The sequence below is a fragment of the Tarenaya hassleriana genome, unplaced genomic scaffold (genome assembly GCF_000463585.1).
Source record: "Tarenaya hassleriana unplaced genomic scaffold, ASM46358v1 Cleome83, whole genome shotgun sequence".
NCBI lineage: Eukaryota > Viridiplantae > Streptophyta > Magnoliopsida > Brassicales > Cleomaceae > Tarenaya > Tarenaya hassleriana.
This window is the reverse complement of record NW_010970743.1, coordinates 472,500-497,372: the sequence shown is the minus strand read 5'-3', so window position 1 is coordinate 497,372 and position 24,873 is coordinate 472,500. Positions and strand designations below refer to the sequence as shown.

General features: G+C 33.8%; 4 protein-coding genes across 5 annotated transcripts in view; all 4 read left to right on the top strand.

Annotated features, from left to right (window-relative positions):
- LOC104803340 overlaps positions 1–4,473 on the top strand; it is a 7,513-nt gene extending 3,040 nt beyond the window's left edge. Inside the window, exons 8-16 of the mRNA XM_010527269.2 lie at positions 527–951; positions 1,157–1,235; positions 1,673–1,846; positions 1,932–1,985; positions 2,490–2,582; positions 2,668–2,733; positions 2,820–2,866; positions 2,942–3,640; positions 3,894–4,473. Coding sequence (XP_010525571.1) covers positions 527–951; positions 1,157–1,235; positions 1,673–1,846; positions 1,932–1,985; positions 2,490–2,582; positions 2,668–2,733; positions 2,820–2,866; positions 2,942–3,640; positions 3,894–4,335 — 2,079 coding nt within the window. The 3' untranslated portion in view covers positions 4,336–4,473. The remainder of the gene's footprint in view (positions 1–526; positions 952–1,156; positions 1,236–1,672; positions 1,847–1,931; positions 1,986–2,489; positions 2,583–2,667; positions 2,734–2,819; positions 2,867–2,941; positions 3,641–3,893) is intronic.
- Positions 4,474–9,653: 5,180 nt separating this feature from the next.
- LOC104803339 (polyadenylate-binding protein-interacting protein 10) lies at positions 9,654–14,255 on the top strand. Its single transcript, XM_010527268.1, has 11 exons — positions 9,654–9,812; positions 9,898–10,441; positions 11,659–11,766; positions 11,860–11,904; positions 11,987–12,059; positions 12,135–12,247; positions 12,453–12,512; positions 12,685–12,732; positions 12,820–12,888; positions 13,111–13,172; positions 13,921–14,255. The coding sequence occupies exons 2-11, from the start codon at positions 9,968–9,970 to the stop codon at positions 13,976–13,978; spliced, it is 1,110 nt and encodes a 369-aa protein (XP_010525570.1). The 5' UTR covers positions 9,654–9,812; positions 9,898–9,967; the 3' UTR covers positions 13,979–14,255.
- A 2,678-nt stretch (positions 14,256–16,933) lies between these two features.
- On the top strand, positions 16,934–18,823 carry LOC104803338 (protein IQ-DOMAIN 14). Of its 2 annotated transcripts, none has more exons than XM_010527267.2 (4): positions 16,934–17,164; positions 17,321–17,563; positions 17,925–18,134; positions 18,228–18,823. In XM_010527267.2, the coding sequence occupies exons 1-4, from the start codon at positions 17,033–17,035 to the stop codon at positions 18,765–18,767; spliced, it is 1,125 nt and encodes a 374-aa protein (XP_010525569.1). In that variant the 5' UTR covers positions 16,934–17,032; the 3' UTR covers positions 18,768–18,823. The 2 variants fall into 2 exon arrangements, with proteins under 2 accessions (XP_010525569.1, XP_010525568.1); XM_010527266.2 differs by having other exon boundaries at positions 16,936–17,164; positions 17,318–17,563.
- Positions 18,824–22,113: 3,290 nt separating this feature from the next.
- Positions 22,114–23,985, top strand: LOC104803337 (probable 6-phosphogluconolactonase 5, chloroplastic). Its single transcript, XM_010527265.1, has 3 exons — positions 22,114–22,414; positions 22,957–23,092; positions 23,383–23,985. The coding sequence occupies exons 1-3, from the start codon at positions 22,245–22,247 to the stop codon at positions 23,836–23,838; spliced, it is 762 nt and encodes a 253-aa protein (XP_010525567.1). The 5' UTR covers positions 22,114–22,244; the 3' UTR covers positions 23,839–23,985.
- The last annotated feature ends 888 nt before the right edge of the window (positions 23,986–24,873 follow it).

The following is a 24,873-nucleotide window of genomic DNA, read 5'->3' as shown; positions in this document are numbered from 1 at the left end:
TTAGGACTGGTTCTTGGATAACTTAGTAAAAATCCTGCTGATGTGTGTTCTGTTTTGGGTAAACTCCGTCATGTTTGCCTCCAAATTATTTCGTTTTTTAGAATTGTTCTGTTTCCAACTATGTATCGACTTTCTCTTTAACTTTTGGAAATTTGTTAGTTCTTTTCTTTTATTTCAAGGTTTTTCATTCGACTTCTCGAGAGATAATCATTTTGAGTATATTTTCTAACTCTCTTAGTATTCTTATTCAAATTATTAACTTTTTTTGAGTAGTTGTGTGGGTTTTCAATTTTTGGTAAAGTTATTTTGAAGAATATTCTTCAGTGTTTAGATGTCTCCCATCCTTAACCATGTCATGCTTTCAGTTCCTCCTAGATCTTTGCACTGACTAGCTAAAGAATCGATTCAGAGTATATCTTGAAATGGATCGTATAATTTTTGGAACCTTCTCTCAAAAATGTCTCTTAAGGAAGAATCAGACCCTAGATCTACCACTAACATTTTGTACAATTCACATTGTTTCCAGGTACTTGGGTCTGAAACTAATGAACAGGCGAATAACACACAGCAATTTCTCTCCCCGTGTAAAGCTCAAAAGAAGTGCACTGTGGAGATAAGTCCATTGAAATACGTTTCTCGTGACGCCGTGTTGTCCTTTCTTTCTGTTGCCTGGTCACCTCTGTTAAGTTTCTCATCCAAAACTTCTTCACATGGGAATCTGCGAAGATTCTCGCTTTTGGCAATTGGTTCAAAGTCTGGTGATGTTTCACTATGGAAAGTTTATTCACCAGAATGCTACAACATTGACCGTAGCAATGTATCTCCTGACGTGAAACATAGAGGGATGCTCCATGCTCATAGTTCGTGGGTTTCAACGTTGAGTTGGGGAATTGTTGGGTCTGATTTTTCAAATCCTCAAGTCCTGTTGGCTACTGGGAGCTCTGATGGTAGGTAAGTTGATTTTCTATTGCCATCAATCTTTATGCTACTAAGCCTTTGCTTGTAAAAACTTGATTGGTACAGTTGTAGTTGCAGTTGCCTACAATGAGCAACTGGAAACCATAGTTAGCTTGCCTTCGCTTTGAATTTTTCTGTTTATGTGTCTCAACCGAAACGCTTCTTTATAACATTTCATGTCCTTTTTAACTTATGTCAGTGTAAAGATCTGGACGAGCAACAACAATGACTTGCTTGAGTCTTCAGAAAATAAATGTTCGTTTTCTCTGTTGAAACAGGTATCTTCTTCCCTTTTTTTTTTGTTCTCACAGATGTGTATCGCCCTGGTTTTGATATGTGATGCTCAATCCACTGGGAGCACTTGTGTCTCTTCTGAGAGATTTTCCTATTGGTCAGCTTTTGCTATGTTTCAGTATATTTTGATTGGAAAACATTCTGGATGTTGATTGTGACTTGTCGGTATGGCCCTTTGTTTAGATCTCTTGTTTAGCTTTTTTTGGTCCCTTTTTGGATTTTTCATGTTTTGTAATTTCTTTAGATAAAATTGTATTCTAGTTGCCTCCTGTGCTTGTGCATACTTGAGCTTTTGGGCTTTTTTAGTTATCTTAAAGCCTTACGTTGTAGTTGTGTATATCCAAATGAGAGGCACTTTCATCAAGAGAAGAGAAGAACTAAAAAATTTTATGTTCCGAAATTCTTGGTCTGTCCTATACAGGTTCTATCCACCAATCCTGTCCCGATTTCAACCCTTTCGCTTGTTGTGTGCAACCATTCTGAAGCAATGCACTTGGCAATCGGCAAAGGCTCTGGTTCCTTCGAAGTATGGATTTGCGAAATATCTGCCTGCAAGTTCAAGAGAATCGGCTCTTGTGATGCTCATGACCAAGTTGTAAGCCACTTTCCTTTCCCAATAAAATTCGACCAAATATATAAAATATCTGTTTCATTTATCAATGCATATCAATGTTTACTAGATTACAGGTCTAGCTTGGGCATTTGATGGCCGCTGTTTGTACAGCTGCAGTCAGGTGTGCTCTGAAACTTCTCATGGTATTTCTTCTGGATTATAAACAAATTTGTATTTTCTTTTCACCCATGTTTCTTCAGAGCTGGAGCCTCTGTTCTAAGCAATAAACTACTATATATTCCGAGCTATAAGCCATATTTATATTTCTTATATTCATATTTCTTTGAGCTATAAGCAGCATTCATATTTCTTGTGCCTGTAATCTTTGTCCATATCTCTTCTAAGCTACAAAACAGCGTTTTAAGATATAAACCATGTTATCATATATCCTGTCATCTATAAACAATGTTAATGCATCTTCTGAGGTATAAAAGTAAGTTCTGGGTAACACGTTAGCTTGAACGAAAACCAAACTAGCTGAAAATAAGCCCATACAACATCCTGAATTTATGTCTGTTCATTCTTCCCGTTCTTGTTTTGTTTGTGGCGTGGTGATGCAATCGTTAGTTGATTGATTTTCGAGCTTTTACACGTTTCTTTTTGTCTGACTTTTCAAATATTCCAGGATAATTATGTCCGGAACTGGATTTTGCGTGGGAATACCATTTCTGAAGTACCGATGCCATCAAACAATCCTGGTCTGGTCAGCACAACTGAAGTATGCACGATGTTTCTACCTTTGCTCCCCTGTGTTTCTACCATCATCTATTCCGTCTTGACAAACAATGATACATTTTCTGCAGATTTCCGATGAATTTCTTTCGTGTCTTGGCATTGCATTGTCTCCTGGAAACCTTGCAGTTGCTTTGGTATGACATTCTTGACAACTGCATTCTTGTAAGAAATGATGCTTCTTGAAAATGTAAACTTAAATACTTCTCTTGAGCTTTTGCAGGTTCGAACCTTTAATATCGGTCTCTTGGATCAAATGTACCAAGCCAGGTTTGTTGTCAGCGATAAATCTGTCTTACTCGTGTTCGTCAGAGAAAGAACTAACCCGTTCTTGCTCGTCTTCAGGTCACAGAAGGCTGTGGTAGAATTTCTCTGGAATGGCGCCCAACTATCCGGTGAGTCTGAAGATTCATCAGGAGCAATGGCTGAAGCTCATGTCGATCTCAGCAAGAACGAATTGGCTTGCTGGGAATGCAATTTCCTCTGGTCCTTGAAGAAATTCGAAGATTCGAGTAAGGCACTGGTTACCTGGGACGTTATAGCCGCAATGCAGGCATTCAAACACTCAATGCCAGAGTTCATTGAATTGGTAGTGACCGAATGGCTCTCAGTGTCGTATTTGGGATATCAAACTGATATGTCCACAGGAGAACTCTTGCAGGAGATATCCAAACGCTTCTCTGCCGTCCCTTCCCGGCTCTTGCAGATTCTCAATGTAATTTCTCGACGGGTAATGTTGTCAGAGCTCAAGACAGAGGAAATCAACGGAAAAGTTCGGGAAAGGAGAACAGATGATGAGGAAGATATTGGTTTGTGGCTTGAACTTCTTGAGAAGAGTGAAAGAGAACTCCGGGAGAGATTGGTTGGCCTTAGCCTCTCGGCTTATCTGATGGCAGAATCTCGTCCAGCTTGTGATCCACATTCCATGAGACTTTGGCATGCCACTGGGTTAGCTCAGCTGCAACGATGGGTTGACATGAATCATGTCCATGTCCATGGTGAGCTGGAAACGCTTGCTGCCAAAGTTAAATCGCATCTAACGAGGTAACTGATGATCGTTTTGGTTCTTTCCCTTCAGCATATTCATTTGAGACCATTGAGAATGGTAGAAATCACCGTTCAATCATTCTATTCTTTGCATCTATGACTCATTCACTTGCACTTCCTTGCATTATCTATTTTTTCTTTCATCGACCACCAAAAACGTTTCAGAAGACTGTTCGGGCTCTCGGGTTCAGGGTTTTGCATTGCACATTTTCTGAAAGTTATCGTATTATCTGTTCTTTCATCATCCCAGATCAAGAAGCACAGAAACAGAAGCAGAGGAGAAATGTCCGTATTGTTTAGCAGCAGTGCATTTTCACTCGCCAGAAGAAGCCTTTTGCCAATCTAAACTCCAAAACAAGAACAAAAGCAGCAGCAGCAGCAAGAACAAGAGCAGAAACAAAGACAGAGAAGGAAATGAAGAGAAATCAGATCAAAGACACAAGCTAGAGAGGTGTTCTGTCTCAATGCAGGTATGCCAACCAACTCCCCAATGGTTCTGCAAATGCTGTCACAGATTTTCTTCCAAACTCGTTCCCGAAGCCCTATTTACATTGCCCTCTTTCCCAACCGATCATAAATCTCTTCGGGAATCTTCCTTGTTCGAAGTTTTGGCCAAACCAGTGTGCCCTTTCTGCGGAATCTTGATGCAGAGAAAGCAGCCCGAGTTTCTGCTCTCTGCTTCGCCTGTTTAAGCAAGTGTTTCACATACAAAGGTTTCATTTATTGTTGATCTTGTAACATACGCTCAAGAAGTAGTTTGTATTAGATTTATTTTATCCTGTTCTGTACATTTCTTTCATCTTCTCGTTGCTAAATTGTTACATCTTCAATGGGTTACTGAAACACGAGGCGTGTTTGCGCCTTGGGAACGCAAGAATCTCTTCCACCCATGTGCATCCAAAAATGCGTATTTATGCTTTTCGTTGTTGCCCCGAAATAAATAAATGCTTGTACAGATGGAAAAAAAAACGTGTCTGAAATGAGCAAAGATATTCTGGTTTTTGGTCGGAATAGATTCTAAAAAAATGGATATTTTTGAATTTTTTTGTTTTATTTTCTTCGAACGTAATTTTTAATATTTATTTTTAAATGTTTTCGTTCAGTGTAAAAAGAAAAAAATCGTATTCAATAGATTTTAAAAATTCAATTAGATTTAAATAATCACCCATGACATAAATTATCTAAACGAATCGTTTGCGCACATCGTTAAAGATTTCATTTAGTAACATACTCTGAAACAAATTGCAAGGGCTCGGTCCATGTTTTTTTTTGGGGGCTTGTGTTTCTCTCTTTGTTTATATATTTTCAGTTAGAAAAATGTTAAAATAATCAATGATGTATAAAAAAAACATTGTTAATTTCTTTTTCTTTTTTTTTAAATGTGAATATATTAATCAAAAGAAATGATCAGTTACAAATACATCACGGTTGCAAAACCGTATATCAAAATTGGAAACTTCTACAGTAGGGAGTGTACAAAAGAGCCAACAGAAGCTAAAGATGTCATGGTCGTCTTGTTAAATAGAATCAATCTTGCAAGAGCAGATTCTCTCCCGGTGACGAGTTTTTTTGTTTGGACAAAATAATATTTCGCACTTGTCGATCGAGTTTGTGCCTGAATAAATTAGAATCAGTTTGCAGGGAGTAGAAAATGCGATTATTCCTTTCCCGCTATATGAGGTAGATGAGCGTCTGCATTGTGATCTTAGCTAGGGTTCCTCGTTGTCTGCCCCAGCTTTATCCCGTTGCGTCAATCCATCCGTGAATTTGCATGTAGTGGAGGGTATGGCCTAAACCTGTCAGTATAGTGCTTCCATATCTCCGAACATTGTTAATTTCTTAGTTGACCTTATTAGAACAGAACCATCGTTCTTTTTTTTAAAAAAAAAAATTCTTGTGCCGTACGTATATCTGTAAAGAAAAAAGGTCTATTTAATCACTGCGCTTATTATCGTAAATCCAAAATTTTCGAAGGGCCAATCAAAATGCGATACGACGTTGACTTTTTACATCATATGGTCACAACGAAAAAAACGTGCTCTTAAAATCCACACGTATCTGCATTTGCCTAAATGTATGGATATGTTGTATACACACACCTCACCTACATTCGCAAAGAATCCAAAAAATTATTTGACTCAATATAATATATTTTATATTCAACTATAAAAAGTACGGTAATTTTAGAAATTTTACACAAACGGAAAGTTAAAAAACTAAAGCATGAGTATTAAATAATTAAATCAATTATTTTTATAAGTTTATTACCATCAAAATTATATATGTATAGATTTAGAGGACGTAACTCGTATTCTTTCAATATAGATCTCTCTTCATCTGCATGTCATATATTTTTAGTTTTAAACCGAACAAATGTTAAAATGTTTTTGCATAGACATTTCTTTGTTTGTTCATCTATCTCATTCCCATTTAGCGTACATATTCTATACTGAATATTCATGATAAATTCATGTAAAATACGAATTGTTTTCACTATATATGTGTTTATATAGATAGTAAATTGTTATCATATAACATTCAATATGAATATAACATTCATGTAAAATGCCCAATAGGTGATGGTCCAATTAATGATTGAGAGATGACAAAATAATTTTCAAAATCTTTGGTTCGATTTCATTGATGAAAAGTGATGTAATTTTTGGATCAAAATGGTCTATATATAAAGTGTGGTCCCGGACATAGGATGAATGTAGTCGGGTCAAAGACCCGGAGAACCATCCTGCTTATAAAAAAAACATTCATGTAAAATAGATTATTTGTCTCAAAATTTAAATAATATAATTGAATATAACTGAAGATAGAATATCTAAAATTTTTTATGCGGTTAAATTCAGATTTTCACACTATATAAGGATTTAAAAATTTGATCTTTTATCCGTAAATCTAGAATTTTGGCCTATACTTAGAATCTATAAGAGATTTAAGATAATTTTACAATATTTTAATAAATATTAGAGCTATTTTTATAATTTTTAGAATTACAAAAATTCATTTTAGGTTTTTTAAAATTAAAGATAAATTTATAGTTTTTTAAAAAGTTTTAAAAAATATATATCTTTTATTATTATCATTGATTGGACATTTAACCGTAAAAATTTAAAAATCCAAATTCAAATTTAGTTAGTGAAATACCTGAATTCAAATCCTAACTGCTTGTAATACAAAAAATAGGAGAAATTGTCCATCTCTGGTTACAGCTCCGATTGAATCTTTTAATATAATTTAAATATTTTAACCATTTTCTTTCTTTCCGTTTAGTTTCTCTTTAATTGTAAACTCGAACAAATGTAATTCGTAAAACAAGGTCCGATCATTTTTCTCATCTCTCGTGTATTTTTGCACCGACAACTCCGACGGCGCAGACCTCCTCTTTGTGACACGTGGACATCTCATCGCGCGAGTGTACATATTTCTCTTGCTCGCGCGTGAGATACGATCGTAACCAAGCAGATTTACGATACACTTCCCGAGGCGAGGATGGCTAAATTTCAGAGGTCACCAAGGATATCTTTATACGTGTCGTTCATCTATTAGTTTCAGTATTTGGCCGTACGTTTGGTCGCCAGCGGGCTAGCGCCCGCTACTGAAGAATCTAGAGTTATTTGGTACGGTTCTTTGAAATCAAATCATCGTGGTGAATAAAAAAAATTGATATAGTTTTCGAAACGAATCGTACAAAATTTTGAACGATAATATTTAGAAATCAAAATTTAAAAAAATAAAAAATCAATTTTTTTAAGGAAATATAATTTGTTCTTAATAAAAAGGTAAAATCGAATATGATATAATAATCAATTAATATATATTTTTTATACAACAAAAAATTAAACAGAATAATTTATATACCGAATACAGAAACGTCCACTCCTAGTTATTTTTATCTATTATTAAAAATCTTAATGTTAATCTTCATTATTTAAGTTGATTAATAAAAGTCTATATAAATTATATATATATATATTTCTACTAAAATTAAAATAATAACTTTATATTATCATATTATTATGTCAACGATAATAAATTTTTCTCTATCTAATGTGCGTTTATAAAATTTACAATAAATTCTTATAAATTTATTAGATTCTAATTAAATTGGAATTATTACATTAAATTATTATACCAAATTATAATTAATTTATTTGATATTTATTGTTTCAACAATCTATATATATATATATATATATATATATATTGTTATGAATTTTCTAAATGGAAAAGTAATAAACATTTACATCACAAAATAACATGAAATAGTTTTCATTTATAGTTCTATTTTGATTCTATTACAGAAATTTTTAGTTGAATTAAAAAAATTTAAAGTTAAACTTTGCAATTCAAAATATGAGATAATAAATTAAAAAAATAAATTAATGTGTACCAATTTATATATATATATATATACTTATTTGTATACCCTCTGTAATTGATATATATATAAATTTTTTTATAATCGGATGTTATGAATCGAAGTCCAAACTAATTTTGGAATCGAAAGTAAGTTATATGATTGAAATTACGTTCTTCTCTCTAATTTGATACTCGGATTTACGATGAAACAGTTTTGTATTCATATTTTACGGGTTTATATATAAGATTATTTGTATACCCTTTGTAATTGCCTAATTTCATATAATATGGAAAGCTCATAGATATTTTCTTTCTTAGCTTGACTCTTAATTTTAAGGATCCGAAATTGACACACTTTCCAAAGGCCAAGATTCTCCTTTATTGTCATTTGTCTATTTATATTAGAAAATACTAAATTGTTTGTTTAATGTGGATTGGATTTGATTGACAATGTGATTTTTATTTAAAAAAGTTGTTTTAAAAAAATTATTTTTTATTGTTAATATTATATTGTTTATAAATTTTGTTAATTTTATATTCTAAAAAACTATATCTAATTTGAAACTACATATTCAATTTTGATTATATTCAATTTTTATAGCTATGATAAATAACTAGTCGTATTCGTAGAATCTCTTGATATGATTTTGTGATATATTTTATGTAAATATATACACTAAACTTTTTACACGAAACTATAATTTATCGTGGATTGCCGAATGTGACTTTGAATACAATACAACATAAATTGTATACGGAATACTAATTAATTAATTAATTAAGAAAATATTGTATACATTAATACATACGCCCGTGTATATATACTTGGAAGGGTGAACTTAGTCTTGAGTGGGGCCTTTGCCCCCGATAAATTTCTATAAAAATATATAATATTGTCCAAGAATTATGGCTATTGTTTTGTAAAATAAACTGTTCTTGATAAATATTTATAAGTTTCCCCGTGCTTTCATTCCAAAATATTTTAAGAGTGAATTTGTATTTTTAAAATTAATTTTTTATCATATATTTTATTTAGTTATCTAACAAAAATAAAAACATATAGACTTTTCTAGTTTTCTGTTCTCTTTTCCAACCATATTTTGGCCGCTCTAGAAATATTCTTACACCGCCATATATATATTTTCTTGAAAAATTTAACTCTTTTTATTATTAAATATTATAATATAATCATTAGAACTATAAGTCTATAACCATGTTATGTAAATATTAAACATAATAATCATTTTCAAATATCTTACAATAATGAATTTTATATATGACGTGACTATAGATTAATTTAAAATACAGAAAAACGTATATCATGTTATTATATTTTTAATACTATATAAATGAACGTTTATTTATAGAATATAATTTATTTATAATAAATTTTTTAATGATTACCTGTTATAAAATACTATTTTTTGTATGGGTATATGTATATATATATACACTATAGTGGAATAAAATAAATTATAACATTTTAAATTTTTTTCACATGATCACTATATACTCTAGTAGCTAGAATATACCATTTTTTAATTTTTTTAATTTATAAATAATTTTTTTTTATCATTTTATATAAAATTATGTTTGGCTATATTTACTTGTTCTTATTTATATACCCGAGTCCTTGTGTTCCTTGTGTTCTGATCATCTCCTCAAAATTTGTACTTTTTCTTCTATTCTAAAATTTCCCTTCAAAATCAGTAATTCTATTTCGGTTGTTCTTCTACTGATTGTGATCTTTGAGGTGCGTTTCTCCATCAATGGAATTCCATTGACCGAGACAACAAAGGTTTGTGCTCTTTTTCTGGGATTTTGGGGGTTTTCCCTCAATTTGTTTTCTTCGTTTTTTACTCAGTCTGATCATGTTGATGTAGAAATTGGCGAGCTCTTGGGTTGTTTCTGAACTTTTCTTTCTTGTCCGGAGATTCATCTTCTGGTCCGATCATGGCTGTTGCTGAGGATGCTGGTGTTAAAGTGGATTCTTCTGGCCAGAATTTGGAGAACAACACTGTCTCATCAGTGGACGCGAAGCCGCCATGTCCTGATTCTCAGAACCCTAAATCTGATTCCTCTGTTGAGACGCCGAATCCAACCAAGGAATCAATTCCAGATAACGATGATCAGGAAGTCTACATCAATGGCACTCACCAGATTGGTCAGACGCCAACTGGGTTTAAGGAGAATGGGTTTGGATCGAAACCCAAAAACGGTGCGAGGGAAGACGGTGAAGAGAATCTAAAGAGTGAGATAGGAAATTTGGATGAGGCGTTATCTAAGTTGAACCCTATGGCCGAAGAATTTGTCCCTCCTTCATTGGCTCGTGGCCAATCTGGGGTATTGGGCAATGGATTAGGGTTTACTAACAATTTTGCAGGAGAAGCTAATTCTGCTGATGGAAACGGCCATCTTGCTGGAAGGGTATTATATCATCCTTTTCCTCCTAACGTTTTCTCTGAATCATGATCTCTGTGTTCTGCTGTTCAGGTTCGCTCCGTCATGTCTCCTGAGTTGTTTGCTTGATCAGCGTTCAAAAAGCTTATTGGTTTTTGTGATGTATGTGCTAATTTATTGATTGTTAGTTAGGTTTTCGTTTTTCTCATTTGCTGTTTGGTTTTTGTGAAAACTGTCTTCATGAGGTTCGAGATATATGTGTGAATTCTGGCTCAGGATACTATTACACCCTCCTTATTTGATGATAAAATGATGCAGGGAAAACCGCTGATTGAAAAGTATTGAACAGATGACTTTAAAGTTTTGAGCTTTACATGTATTTTATTAAGTTCCTTGAGCCGTTTGCTTGACCAGATACGGAAAAGCTTATCAGTTTCTTGTGTTGTATGCCAAAGTTTCTTATTTTCCTTGGCCTCTTTCTTTTGATCCTGTGCTTTTCTGTTTGCTGTTTGATACGGTTTATATATACAAGTTTTGACTATCTTACATATCAGTTACATTTCAAGAGAACAGTTAGGCTAAAGGACTAATCCAGTTCGAGTCGTCACCTAGTGGGGTGCTGGGGAAGGGAATATACTAAATTTTCTTCTGTATATGCATATTTCGGGTTTTAGGATTTTGACTAGAAGGATCCTTCTCCTAAATGTTTTTTTGGAATTATGATCTTCTTGTTCTATATATTTTCCGTGAGATCGATAACAACGTGGCACACTTATCACAAGGTTGTGAGCTTTGCATGTATTCTGTTATGTTTTGTGAGTTGTTGGCTCGATGGTTTGTTGAAAAGCTTATCTTGTCTATGAAAGTTTCTCTATCCTCTTAATTTTCTTCTTGTATTTCTCGTGTGGTTCTATCATATGCTTTTGGTGTTGGGAAAATTATATGTGCAGATGAGTTTTGTTCATACTATACTACATCTATTCAATAAAATTTCTAGCTTTTTAGAAAATTATTTAGTGTGATTTGTGAACTTCCCTTTTCCATACACGAGGTTTAGGGTTCTGATGGATTCAACGGGCAGATAATGACCCAAAAATTGGAGCTTTGCATGAATTACGCCACTTTGCTCTGTGTATTAGGATAGTAATATGGATCAACGATTAGTTTGTGATTGGTTCTTGTATCTCTGCAGATGGTTTTCCATGTATAATTCCTTTTCACCTCACTTTTGTTTGCCCTTACAGAGAAGGAACTATGGCCAGGGTAAGCGTAGAATGAACAAAAGGACAAGCTTGGCTCAGAGGGAAGAGATAATTAGGAGAACTGTATATGTATCCGACATCGATCAACAGGTAAAAGAAAAAAAAGAAAACTTCCTGCCTAAGAGGAGTGTTTTCTCATATGGAAACCATCATAAACAAAATCCTTTTGTTTCTGGTTTGTAGGTCACCGAAGAGCAGCTTGCGGTTCTCTTTCTCAACTGTGGACAGGTATACAATCTTACTATGTTCAGTGTATTGATGTCTTCGAGCTTGTTTCTCATTTGGTTTCTTGTTGTTTTGGAATCTGAAGGTTGTCGATTGTCGTATATGTGGTGATCCTAACTCCGTTCTCCGATTTGCTTTTGTTGAATTCACTGATGAAGGTACCCTGTTGCGAAATTTTCTTAGTAATTGATATTTCCAGTCATATTTATTAACTTTTCGAGAGATGTTTGCAGAGGGTGCTAGGGCTTCTCTGAGCTTGTCGGGCACTATGCTTGGTTTTTACCCTGTTAAGGTGCTTCCCTCCAAAACAGCTATTGCGCCAGTTAACCCCACATTCCTTCCTAGGGTGAGTTTCACATAACCATTGATAACCCGGGATTTGTAAAACAGACTCACCTCATATGAGCTTGATTTAATTCTTACTATATTGTGGTTTTGTAAATTATTTTGACTTGATCATTGACCTAGCTAAACTCGGGATGGAATCTCTAAGTTGTTCTAAAATCGTAGTTATCCATTATGTATTTGCATAATGCCACTTCCTGTTTCAGTCTGACGACGAGCGAGAGATGTGCTCTAGGACTGTCTACTGTACTAACATTGAGAAGAAGGTAAACATTTTTTTCAATGACAATTTTTTACGTGGTCATGTTCAAGCACTAAAAGTTAAAACTAGTAACCATTTTTTACGAGGGACCTTTACACGTTAATCTCAGTTGATTGCTAGCACTAAAACTAGTAACCTGTTCACGTTTGTGCTCGGTGTGTTTTGTTTGGTCACAGATCACTCATTCGGACTTGAAGCTTTTCTTTGAATCGATTTGTGGGGAGGTATGCCTTTACTATCTCACTGTGACTGATATTTACCAGTATTGCAAAGTTTTTGTTCCGCTATCTTTTTCTACTTGTGTTATATAGGTTCAACGCCTGAGGCTACTGGGAGATTATCACCACCAGACCCGCATTGCTTTTGTTGAGTTTACGCTGGTAATTCCGAATTCCTGTTCTATTTACTTGTTATCGGATATAAACTTGTACACGTTTGTTAAATTCACATGATTACATCGTCATTCATGCATGCAAATATGCATTCACACTTCACGGTCTTCTGTAATCTGTAATAATTGTTTTGTGAAGCAATACGAGTTTAATGCATAAAGAACTTTTTTATGTTTATGCTTAAAAAGCTTTAAATTTTTCCGTGTTTAGGCTGAAAGTGCAATTGCTGCACTCAACTGCAGTGGTGTCATCTTGGGCGGGCTCCCCGTAAGGTAAGGGAATAACGTTTCATGTTTTGGTCGAGCACTTTTCTCGTATCCTCTGTTCTAAAACACATCCATTCACTTAGCCTATGAGCTCGTTTCAGTTTTGGGTGCTTGCCCTTCAATAACCGGGTTTTCCCCCTGCACAAGTACTTTTATGTTTTGAATTTCGATGTTCTTTTGATTAATCTAGAAAGCCTGATTTAAGGGAAAACAAATTAGGGTTTCTGTTAGATTTCACTGTGGGTAGGTTAACTGCGAGTTTTCAGTTATTTCATATCCGGATCGCAAGTGAATTTGCAGAGATTTCGGTCACTCGTAATGCAAACCCCGTTTTGTGTTTGCACGTTAAGTTTTATACGGTAGGTAGTTTGTACATGCATTGATAAACGGATTAAAACAACTCATTTCTCTCCAAAATTAGGTCATACTCGGGTGGGTCTGTACGTTCTTTTCTGCTCCGGTTTCCACTGAAATTGCATGAAAGTTTTGTTCTTTGCATCCCGGGTTCGCTTGTAAGAGACGGGTTTTCGCCATAGATGGTTTTAGATCTTGATTTTCTTTCCGGAAATCGTGGTTCGGAGATAGAAGGAAACCAGGGTTCCTTGTAGAAAATACTCAACAATGTACAGAAGAAAGCATCCAAACAGTGGCTTCTCCCCCTTACACTCACCGCTCTCCATGTTCAGTGTAGCCACCCGATTATGTACTGAGGCCTCATCTTTGCTTTGGTTTTTTTTTTTTTAAACGTGTGAAGGGTGAGCCCGTCCAAGACGCCGGTGAGGTCGCGCCTTCCCCGCCCACATTTCAACTGAGAGAGAGAGAGAGAGAGAGAGAGAGAGAGATTATGTATACAGCTGCTGTGCTTTCCTTTGAGGAGGCGTTTTTTTTCCTGTTCATATCATTTTGTTTGTATGGGTGGGGTTGCCCAGTAGTGTCTTTGAGAACCACTCTCTTATGTTTCTTCTCTTCTTCTTTAGATGACTTTTTTCCCTTATAGAGACGGGAATTTTCTTTCGGAATTTTATTTTTATTATCCCTTTTCAATGTTTCATGGATTATTTAAGACCCCTTTACTACAAATCTTCAACACCTCTCTCTCTCTCTCTAAATTTTGTTGGTTTTTATCTGTTGATTTGATATTTGTTCCATTTTCATTCAAAACTGTATTTTTTTAAATGATTTTCATTTTTTGCTATTTTATAACTATTGTTGTATTCATTTTGAAATTTCTAGAGGGTTGACTAATTAGATTAGATAAAAAAATATTTTCTTTTAATTTTTATTCCGTCAATTTGATTCAGATATGGTATTATATCCCAAGTAAATGTGACTGTTTCTACTGTGCAGTCTTCTCTATTCATCATATTTATTTCTAGGGATGTCAATCAAACCGATTCGACCCAAATTCGCACTCGACCTGAAGATTTCGAGTTCGGACTTGAGTCGGTCCGATTTTTTTGGGTCTAAATAATCAAACCCGAAACTCGATCCTATAGATTTTTAGTTGGGTTTTTCTCCAATCCGCTAAATTTGTTTGTAAAATTTATTTTTTATTTTTTAAAAAACTGATTTTTCGCATTGATCCGAAACTTGATGTGAACCCCATTTAAAAATCTGAAATTTTTCACACGAAATATTTAGGTCCGAAGTCCTCTATTTTTTTAGTCGGACCGGACTTTGGATTTGGAACCAAAATTGACACCCTTTTATTTCTCTCCTATTCATCTACAATTGCTCCTTTTTTTTTTTTTTGCTTTATTGTTACTTTTCTTTAACCGTTCTCTTTAATATAAAAAATTTCAAGATTAATCTTTTAGTATACGTCTACTTTCCATTTTTACAGTATACATGATAATCTGATTTGGACTGTTGCATTTTTACCTGAATAAGTAATCGATTTGCTGTAAATTGTTTTAAAAAAATCGTCTCTTAAATAATATCTTATATTTATTAAACTAACTTATATATACATGCTTTATTGTTTATAACAATTAGTAGTACCTATAATTTGTCTAAATGAATACAAAACAAATAAATAACTGACGGGTTAGATTTAACAAAAGACAAATAATTCAGAAGGCAAAACGAATATATAAATTTTTTAACAAAAAAAAAACGAATATATAAATATCGTAAAAAAAGGAAGAAGAAAAAAGAACATAAAGGGTAAGCAGTGGTGTGTGGTCTCATATTACTGGTAAAAGGAGAATATGATTGTTGCCTCTGCCTCTCTTACATGGAATGGAATCCTATGTTTCCATTTCTTCTCTTTTGACTGGTCTTATTTATTTATTTATTAATTTATTATTATTATTATTGTTGTTGTTGTTGTTTTAAAATTGTTATTTATTATTCTTAGACGAAAATCAGATTTATTTTTAGACAACTAATCTTTTTTTGTTCCCCACGAAATTGTGACACATTTGGAAAATCTCAAGAGTGAAAACAATGGAAAGTATATTTTACTGACTGACAAATTAGTGAAAAAAAAAAATAGAATGTACAAGTAACTTATTTGAAAATTATAAATCATTGTGCTCCGATTTTGGTGGTTGATGGATAATCAATGAAGTTTATAAGAAGTGATTAGGATTAAATTTTTTTTATCTATAAATAATAAATTAGAATTAAAATGGTTTTTTATATTAAAGATTAAAAAATAATTGTCTTAAATATAAAAATCATTTAAAAATATTATAAGATCATAAATTATTAAAAATCTAATAAATCTTCAACTTACGCATAGATATACACATATATATATGTATATATCCTGTTCATAAGCCTATGTGTCCCATTAAAACAGAACAGATTTCCTTCACAAGGAGAGGCAGTGTCCCTTGTCTTAACCCTATCCGACATTGATCCCAACACATCACCAATACCCATTGTTTGTTTTATTTTTCTGACAAAATAATTATATATATATATATATATATATATTAATTCGTATTTCCAAGTTCCGACAGCAACTGTCTGCAACATTAAGCTCTATGGGAATAAACATCTAAAACATGAGTTGCAGTATTCATTAGCTTTCATCTTAACAATCATTTTTTTATATTCGTAATCTCCCATTCAATTTAATGCAACGACGACGCTATCTCATATATTAAAATATTAAATCTGATAATTATTGAAATTTGAGAAGAAATCAATAGAGAACTAAAAAAATGTGTTGAAATTATATATATATATATATATATATATAATAAAATGATTCTTGCATAATAGAATATTTACGCGTACTAAACACATTTGATCTTAACACATACATTCAATACAATTAATTATCTACAAATAATTTACCTTTCTAATAACAATTAAAGGCAACTTAGGTAAAAAAAAATTCTAAATAGATAAATTGAAAATTGAAAACTGGAAATTAGGTGTATGGAAAATGTAACTTCGAGATGTGCATTCACATCTTTTCATGTCACTATAATTTATATCTGACACAAAAGAAATATTTATATTTGTACATATAATTACAAAGCATGCCTACCTGTATTATTATATTATTCTTCCAGCGTTTTCTTTTTCACTTTTGGCTTTTCCTGAAACAAAATCGTCTAGGGCTCGCATTCATAGACGTTATTTGATAGGTTATTTTTTTTTTTTGTGTTTGGTGATTAATTATAAATAATACGGAACATGTCAATTGTATCATTATTATTATTATTATTAATATTATTAATTGGAGTAATATTAGGTCAGTTATGCATTGCTATTGTATCTACGTGCAAAATACATATTCTTTATGTAATAGAGAATAATTCCTCTGAACCAGTATATATACATGAGCAGTGTCTGCCATCTAAGAGGGACAAAAAAGTTTAGGGTTTTATTTTTGGTCGGTTAAGCCGATGGGGAAAACCGGAGGGAATTCTTGGTTAACGGCGGTTAAGAAGGTTTTCCGGTCACCGGAGAAGAGAAGCTCCAAAAGACGAGAAGATCACCGACATTACAACGACGACGAAGACGAAGAGCAGCAAAAGGTAATCTTTCACAACTTACACATTTTCTTTTCTGTGCATGCATTTATTATAAACAGCATTACATAATTAAGAAACATACATCTTATATATATATAATTATAAATGTGTGTGTGTATATTTCTTTTTCTTTTAAATCGTTTCGGTGTGATACAGAAGAGAGGAAAAAGAAGATGGCTGTTCAAGAAACCACCTCCATCTTCATCTTCTTCATGTCCATGTCAAGATCATCACTCCGCAGAAGCCATCGGAAACATAACATCCGCCGGGACTACCACGGAGGATACGGCGGCCGGAAAATATGTTCCGGCGGCGGAGGTGATGTTCATCTCTCGGCCGTCTGTCTATCTTAAACGGCACGTGGCCGCCATTCTCATTCAGACAGCTTTCCGAGGTTACCTGGTACTTAAATCTTTTACTAATCATGGCCCCATATTTTCCATAGTTTGCGATTTGTTCCCATTTTTTTGGATTGCCAAAAAACCTGAACTTCTGAAAGATGGTAAATTTTTTAAATAGTTCAAAACAGTCACCCGTAGGGTTGCTCTTACTTTTATCTAATTCAACTGTAGATGCTCTCTATATAAGATACAATATTGTACCAATAATTGTCTGACCAAAAAGTTGGATCTCGAGTTTGTATATAACGAGAGAAATATTATATAAGATTGTTTGCTGTGTGGTGTGGATTACGGTCTCAGCTTTGAAAATGGCGTTCAATGAAAACTTAGTTTGGTTTTGGTTCGGTTACTTGTGAATGAAGGCACGAAAGGCACTTAGGGCATTAAAAGGAGTGGTGAAACTACAAGCCTTAGTGAGAGGGCACAACGTAAGGAGAAGAGCGACGGAGGCTCTGATTCGGATTCAGGCTCTGCTTCGGGTCCAGGCTCGGGTCCTCCAGGGCCGGAAGAGAGCCGTGACAAATCCCGGCGACGACAATGAAGCGGCCTTCTCCCGCGCTTTTTCTAAACAGGTTCATATATACATATATAGATACATACATATATACGACACTCCTTGTCGACTGATGTGATTTTTTCCTTGTTTTGTTTCTATGGAAAAAAAGATGTGGAAAACAACAGAGAGAGAATCACACAGCGAGAGCGAGATGGAGCACAGAAAACCGGGTAGACTAAACCGGTTCGGTTATGAAGAAACCGAGAGGAGGATGTCAACCGACCAAAGCGTAGGCGAACCGGTTAAGATAGTGGAGGTCGATACGTATACGTATCAACACCAACAATGCCCCGACCGGACGCCGCGTGGGGTTCCTTGCAAGACGAGGCAAGTCCGCTCTATGCCAAATTACATGTCTGCCACTGTATCGGCCATCGCTAGGAACCGGCCACAGAGTGTACCAAGGGAAAGACCGAACTGGACCGGTTCAGAGAGAGAACCGAAGATTCAATCGGTTAAGAAGCGATTATCGTTTCATGAAATCAGCTCGTACGGTTGTACATTGCAGGGTCCAGAGGGTAAAATCATCGATGGAGATGATTCCAGAGCAGGTTACACTTGGTATGATACGAAAACCGGAGATTTTTGGTATTTGACTAGTGATGAGTTAACCGAACTGGTTAACCGGATGACCATGCGACCTTTGTAATTTTTCACGTTGACGTTTTCGTATTTTCAACCTGTTCCAAGCAGTTTTCTGTTATACATTTTAAATATATATATCCAATGATCGTAATTGTGATGTTAAAAGATCTAAACAAATATATATACCGGTTTTCCTATTAGTACCGATAACCATGGAAAATGGTTTAAATCGTTTATTATCCAGTCATATCAACTTGCGAGTTTACATTTATCAACCAAAAAAAAAAAAATGTAAACTCGCAATCTTCATCAATAACTGTTTATCGACAAATTCATAAATCGTCCACAATTAATAAAATATACTATTGAAAATATCTACAATCATTATTGTTGTGTACAAGGATAATGTTGAGGTTGAGTACCCGAACCCATGAGACCCGAGGGGAACCCGAAACTCGAGTTTCAGATTCGAGGCCGCCTTTCGAAAGAAACGGAGAGGGAGGCATACTGATGGCGGGAGGATATTGAGAAGCGGTGACGAGAGGTCGAAGGGCGAGAGGCGTACACGATGGGAGAGGATTAGGGATGAGGAGCTTATTAGTTGGAGTTTCATTTAAAAATTAAAACAACCATAAATATATATTACGGAAAATTCCAACTGCTACCTTCATTGGTTAGGTAAACCCTTCGTCTATATGCACGAGTCTACAATACACACATAGGTAAAATAACTGTAACTGACTGGAGACAGCTGAACAGATAAAGAATCGAATCCTCAACCTCTCACTATATTGATCATGTTCCTTATTAACTCACCTGAGAATTTTTTCTAAATACTTAAAATTTTACCAACCATGTGGGCGATTTTGCCTTATCTCGTCGGATATATTTATCTCTCCTTTCATTTTTTCTATGTCTTACCTCTCTCTTCTGACGCCTCACTGAAATCGCATCACGATCTTCACCTTCTTGTCTCATTGATTTTAGTGAGAAATTTTTTCCGTCGGCATTAAATAGAGAAATATATGGAAATTGTTAAATTTTACATTATTAAAAATGAACAATATCAATATTTATAGATATAAAAAATATTTTGATCATATATATCTTATTTAATCAATATAAATATCTAAAATATAATCTTTATCATATGTTTTAATATACTCAAACTCAAAGTGATAGAGAAAAAACATATTTTAAATTGAGAGTACCGAATAAATAGTTAGATTGGAGAGGCTTGAATACAGGGAAATAATGGATTCTTAATTGATTGACATCGATTTTTATTTTTTTGTGATAGATAGATCTGAAATATCTAGTTTGACGATGTGATGAAAATGAGTAGCAATTAAAACGCGAGTTGTCGAAAAATTGAGGTTAGTTTTTTTTTGTTTTCGACGTTAGTCAGTATTAAACCGGATACCATAATAATAAATATATTAAAAATCGTTGGAAATTTTTATTATTCAAAATAAATAATTACAATATTTATATATATGAAATACGATTTATTTAATTATAAACATCTCAAGTATAAAACATAATATAATATTATTGTAATCTTATCAAATCTGTTGTATATCCCTAGATATACTACTCCTCGTCTCGTCGATCATTATGACCTCGGATATCTCGCGGGCCGAAAATCTTGTCGCTGGTAGCTTTAGGGATTTGAAATAATTCTCCTTGATTCACAAATGATAATTACAAGACGTATATACAATTAGGAAATATTACATAGAATTAAATCAATCAGAAAAGATTTTCTTGGATACGTGTATAATTTTAAATACTATCAGCGGCATCCCTCCGGTAATCAAAATTTAGGTACCCGACTCAAATACAAACAAATAGAAACACAGTATACTCAGCTGCGGATCAAACGCGAAACATGGTTGCGAACACAGGTTCGGTTCCTAATTGTCTGATTAAGGTCAAATTGGTTTAATTTATTTATTTTATATATAGATGTATTAACAATTTAGTTGCCAAATATTAGTATCAGGTGATATGAATTTATTTTATTTTATTTTTACTGCCTACCAAGTATAAGAACAACATATATATTTATCCCGATTCAGATATTTATTAAAAAATACAATTTTTTATTTGATTTTTTTTGTTTTTAATATTGGACAGCGTTCCGATTTCAAATACAAAAAAAAAGATTATATATCATATTCTAAATATTAATATATGAAATATTCGAATACATATTGAAATATTTTATAATTTTCGAATATGCAAGCCATGTGCATTTTGATATGGATTGATTAGCAATCTCGGTGAGTGCCTCACTCGCAAATGCCTAATAATACATAAATTAAAATGCACATATTAACATCCAGATCATTATCTACTATAACTTCATATAAATCCAATCAAAAGTAAGTTTATAGATTTAGAATTTTAATTTTCACATTTATATTTTTGTTAATAACTAATACAGTAGTTGGTTGGTGAGTATCATCTATAAATAACTCCTCCATTAATTGGACTATTAACATGGTAATTATTAGATAAGATTAATATTAATAACCAATGATCTTATTCGATTTACATCTGTTTCCCTCTTATTTAAGACATATAAACATTGTTGAAATAGGAAAATAAATATGTGATTGAAGGAAATATTGATTTTAAGATATGATTATAAATAATAATGGACATAATATTATATCAAATATTGTGTATCGATCTTATTTATTTCTATTTCCTTTTTATTTGTCTCATAGTTTTCCTATAAATATGTGAGTCATTTTCATTGTAATTCAACAAGAAGAAGAAGAGATGTAGCAATAAAAGTAATTCCGTTCTTTTCTATTTGTCTTATTTTGTTTCCGCATTTTATTTTTCTACAAACATTAGATTCCGTTATGAAAATGCTAAATTGAACACTATGAAATCGTTTTTTTTTTGCAATTTTCTCTAAAATAATATTAAGGAAAAAAAAGAAAGAAAAAATACAAAAAAACACTGAACTTTTAAATTTTAATAAAAAAATACTGAATTTTTTATTTTATCAAATAAATATTAAATTTTTTAAATTTGACAAAATAAACACTGAAGTCTTCTACGATTGTCAAAATAGACAAAATAACTGATGTGGTATAATGACATGCAAACACGTCAGTTTATTTTATTTAGTGTTTTTTTGACAATCGAAAAAAATTCATGTATTTTTTGAATCATTAAAAAATTTCAGTGTTTTTGATAATCATAAAAAAGTTCATGTATTTTTTTGATTACTTAAAAATTTAATATTTTTTTTTATTCGTTTAAAATTTTTAATATTTATTTGATAAAAATAAAATTAATGTTTTTTTTTAAATTAAAAATTTTAGTGTTATTTTTAGAATTAAAAAAAAAAGAATATGGGCATTTTTGTGTTGTCCCTTCTACTCTTTTCCTAGTTTCCGCTCTCCTCGTTCCCTTTCTCTCTCTTCTTTCCCCCTTTCGAAGCTCACTTTCTCCCCTTCTGTCTCCTTTGGTCCCGAATCGGCGGCGGTGTTAGCCGGAGAAAGGCGTCGGAAGTGAGAACATGTCGGCATCTGCGGCGGCGGAGAAGCGGAGGGTGGAGGTGTTTGACGGCGAGGAGGACCTGGCTGTGGCTCTGGCCAAGTACACCGCCGATCTCTCCGCCAAATTCTGCAAGGAGAGAGGCGCTTTCACCGTCGTTCTCTCCGGTGGCGCTCTCATCGATTGGCTGAGGTGCGCGTGCTAACCTTTGTTTTTTCCTTCGTTTCTCGGATTTACGAGGCGGTTGAGCCTGTGGATTTCGGGTTTGAAATGTGAGAAATGGCTAACAAATGATTTGGAGGTCGTGGGTGCGGAGTTTCGGATTTAGGGTTTATCTGTGACATCTCATTGTGGGTGGATTTGGGGTTTCTCAAAGTATCATATGATTTGGTGTTCTGTGATTCTCGGGTAGTAATTACCGTGGATTCTTATTTCTTGTTGATAAGAACATACATATGCAAAGATTGCTCGTGCTTGGTATTGCAATATCTCATTCTCTTTACTTCCATTTTTACTGCTTCATATACGTTGAGTCGATCTTATGTTTGCTTTGTGATGATTGATTCAAGATGAAATGGAGTTTCTGTCGAATCCATGAAATTTCCTGTATCTCAAATCATGAATCCTCCAACAAGAAGACACCTTTCTCATGTGTCTTCTGGTGACTCCTCTTCCACGCAAAGGGAATAGCATAAACCCTTGTTTTTGTTGGAAATTATGTGCTCAAATTGCAGGAAACTGGCAGAACCTCCTTATATCGACTCGATCGATTGGTCAAAGTGGCACGTCTTCTGGGTCGATGAGAGGGTCGTTCCCAAACACCACGTTGACAGCAACTACAAACTGGCCTATGACGGCCTTCTCTGCAAGGTAACGCACTTTCTGTCTCAGCTTTTTTGTCAGCACTGAATGTGAGCTTGATGAACGTAAAGGTGGTAACATCTTGTTGAAATCAGCAGCACTACGATGGGTTTTCCTATGGAATTGCTGTCAGATTCTTGTTGAATCTCAATAGGTTTGAAGTTAATGTGCGTAGTGGTTAGGTTCTTGTTCAAATGGCTAGGTGCATATGACAAGCCTTCAGTTTGGTGGGTTCAATTCAGAATGGATAATGCTAGAAACTCCATAACCATTTCTCTTTCTTCTACTCCTTTCTCCAGATTCCAGTCCAGCCGGGCAACGTTTACGCCATCAACGACGCCCTCAATGCCGAGGGTGCAGCCGACGACTACGAAACCTGCCTCAAACAGTTGGTGAAGAACAACATAATCCTCACATCCGAATCATCCGGCTTTCCCAAATTCGATCTGATGCTTCTGGGCATGGGTCCCGACGGTCACCTTGCTTCCCTATTCCCGGGACATCGTCTTTGCAGCGAGAATCAGAAATGGGTCACCTTTATCACGGACTCTCCAAAGCTGCCCCCGGAGAGAATCACATTCACTTTTCCGGTGATAAACTCGGCTGCGTACAATGCCATGGTGGTTTGCGGGTCGGCGGAAGCCGAGGCAGTGGCTAAGTCTCTGAAGAACACGGGGAACTTACCTGCCGGATCGCTTACCGCAGAGGACGAGTTGGTTTGGTTTCTGGACAAAGCAGCAGCTTCCAAGCTCTGAAACATGTCTGTTGGCTTTCTGGTTCTGTCTGAAAAAAAAAACACAAACAAATTGATTCCTCTGTTTGGAATCGAATAATAAAACCGTACTTTTGTAATAAAATCGTACATGGCATGTGTAGAATATAGACTCTGATTTTTTCTTTTATCCGAAAAAACTTGAGAAAAATAGAACATTTTAGCGAAGAAAGAATCTTACAAATAATACACTAAATCTAAAGGAAGACCACTTCCTTTTTATCCTAAACGGATAACTTTAAAGAAATAAAATAAAGTATAAATTTATTAAAAACAATCGAAATCTAAAAATGTTCTAATAACAAGATTATTTCCAACAATATTGCTGTTAAATTTCTAAAATCCTCTTTCGGGATCAAATTAATACTAGTAGGAAGGTTTAAAAAAAAGAGGTTGAATTGATGTTCTTTACTATGGAAAAATTTTAAAAAAATAATTTGTTACTTGCGTTAAAAAAATCAGATTTTGTAAATTATTTTTTAAAACTCAAAATTATCTCAAACATATGTTGTTTAATTTATTCTAATTCTTGAATTATTTTTCAAAAACTTTTTTATACATTTTGTTCCTCACTTTCTTTTATTCTCTCCATTTCCTATAGTAAAATCAGAACGCAACTAAATCAACTTGCAATCGCCATCACCAAATCTCTTCTCACAACACCAAATTTTCTCTTTGTTCTTCCATTTCTAATTCCCTCTCGCGTCCATTTTTTTTTTTTTTGTTATCTTTCATATTCTTTTTATTCATTTATTTCCATCATTTATCCTTATAAGACCAACGACTTCATAGTCTACCGATCACCACCATCACCAATATGCGTGTATGAACTTATCTAAATATATAAACTTCTCCCATTGTTACGGGAGTGAAGAGAAATGATGAGATGCGAAAAGAATTTTTTTAATTTTTAAATAAGACTATTTAAGATAATAATAATTTAAAAATATAAAAGATAAATACCGAATATATATATATATATATATATGAGTGTTTTTATATTTATGTAAATTCCTTC

Excerpts from the sequence above, each read along its gene's own strand:
- LOC104803339 (XM_010527268.1), top strand. The coding sequence starts at position 9,968 with ATGGCTGTTGCTGAGGATGCTGGTGTTAAAGTGGATTCTTCTGGCCAG. Across the intron at positions 10,442-11,658 it reads ACGGCCATCTTGCTGGAAGG|AGAAGGAACTATGGCCAGGG; the intron begins GTATTATATCAT and ends TTGCCCTTACAG. Across the intron at positions 12,513-12,684 it reads GTACTAACATTGAGAAGAAG|ATCACTCATTCGGACTTGAA; the intron begins GTAAACATTTTT and ends GTTTGGTCACAG.
- LOC104803338 (XM_010527266.2), top strand. The coding sequence starts at position 17,033 with ATGGGGAAAACCGGAGGGAATTCTTGGTTAACGGCGGTTAAGAAGGTT. Across the intron at positions 17,165-17,317 it reads AAGACGAAGAGCAGCAAAAG|AAGAGAGGAAAAAGAAGATG; the intron begins GTAATCTTTCAC and ends GGTGTGATACAG. Across the intron at positions 18,135-18,227 it reads CCCGCGCTTTTTCTAAACAG|ATGTGGAAAACAACAGAGAG; the intron begins GTTCATATATAC and ends ATGGAAAAAAAG.
- LOC104803337 (XM_010527265.1), top strand. The coding sequence starts at position 22,245 with ATGTCGGCATCTGCGGCGGCGGAGAAGCGGAGGGTGGAGGTGTTTGAC. Across the intron at positions 22,415-22,956 it reads GCTCTCATCGATTGGCTGAG|GAAACTGGCAGAACCTCCTT; the intron begins GTGCGCGTGCTA and ends CTCAAATTGCAG. Across the intron at positions 23,093-23,382 it reads ATGACGGCCTTCTCTGCAAG|ATTCCAGTCCAGCCGGGCAA; the intron begins GTAACGCACTTT and ends TCCTTTCTCCAG.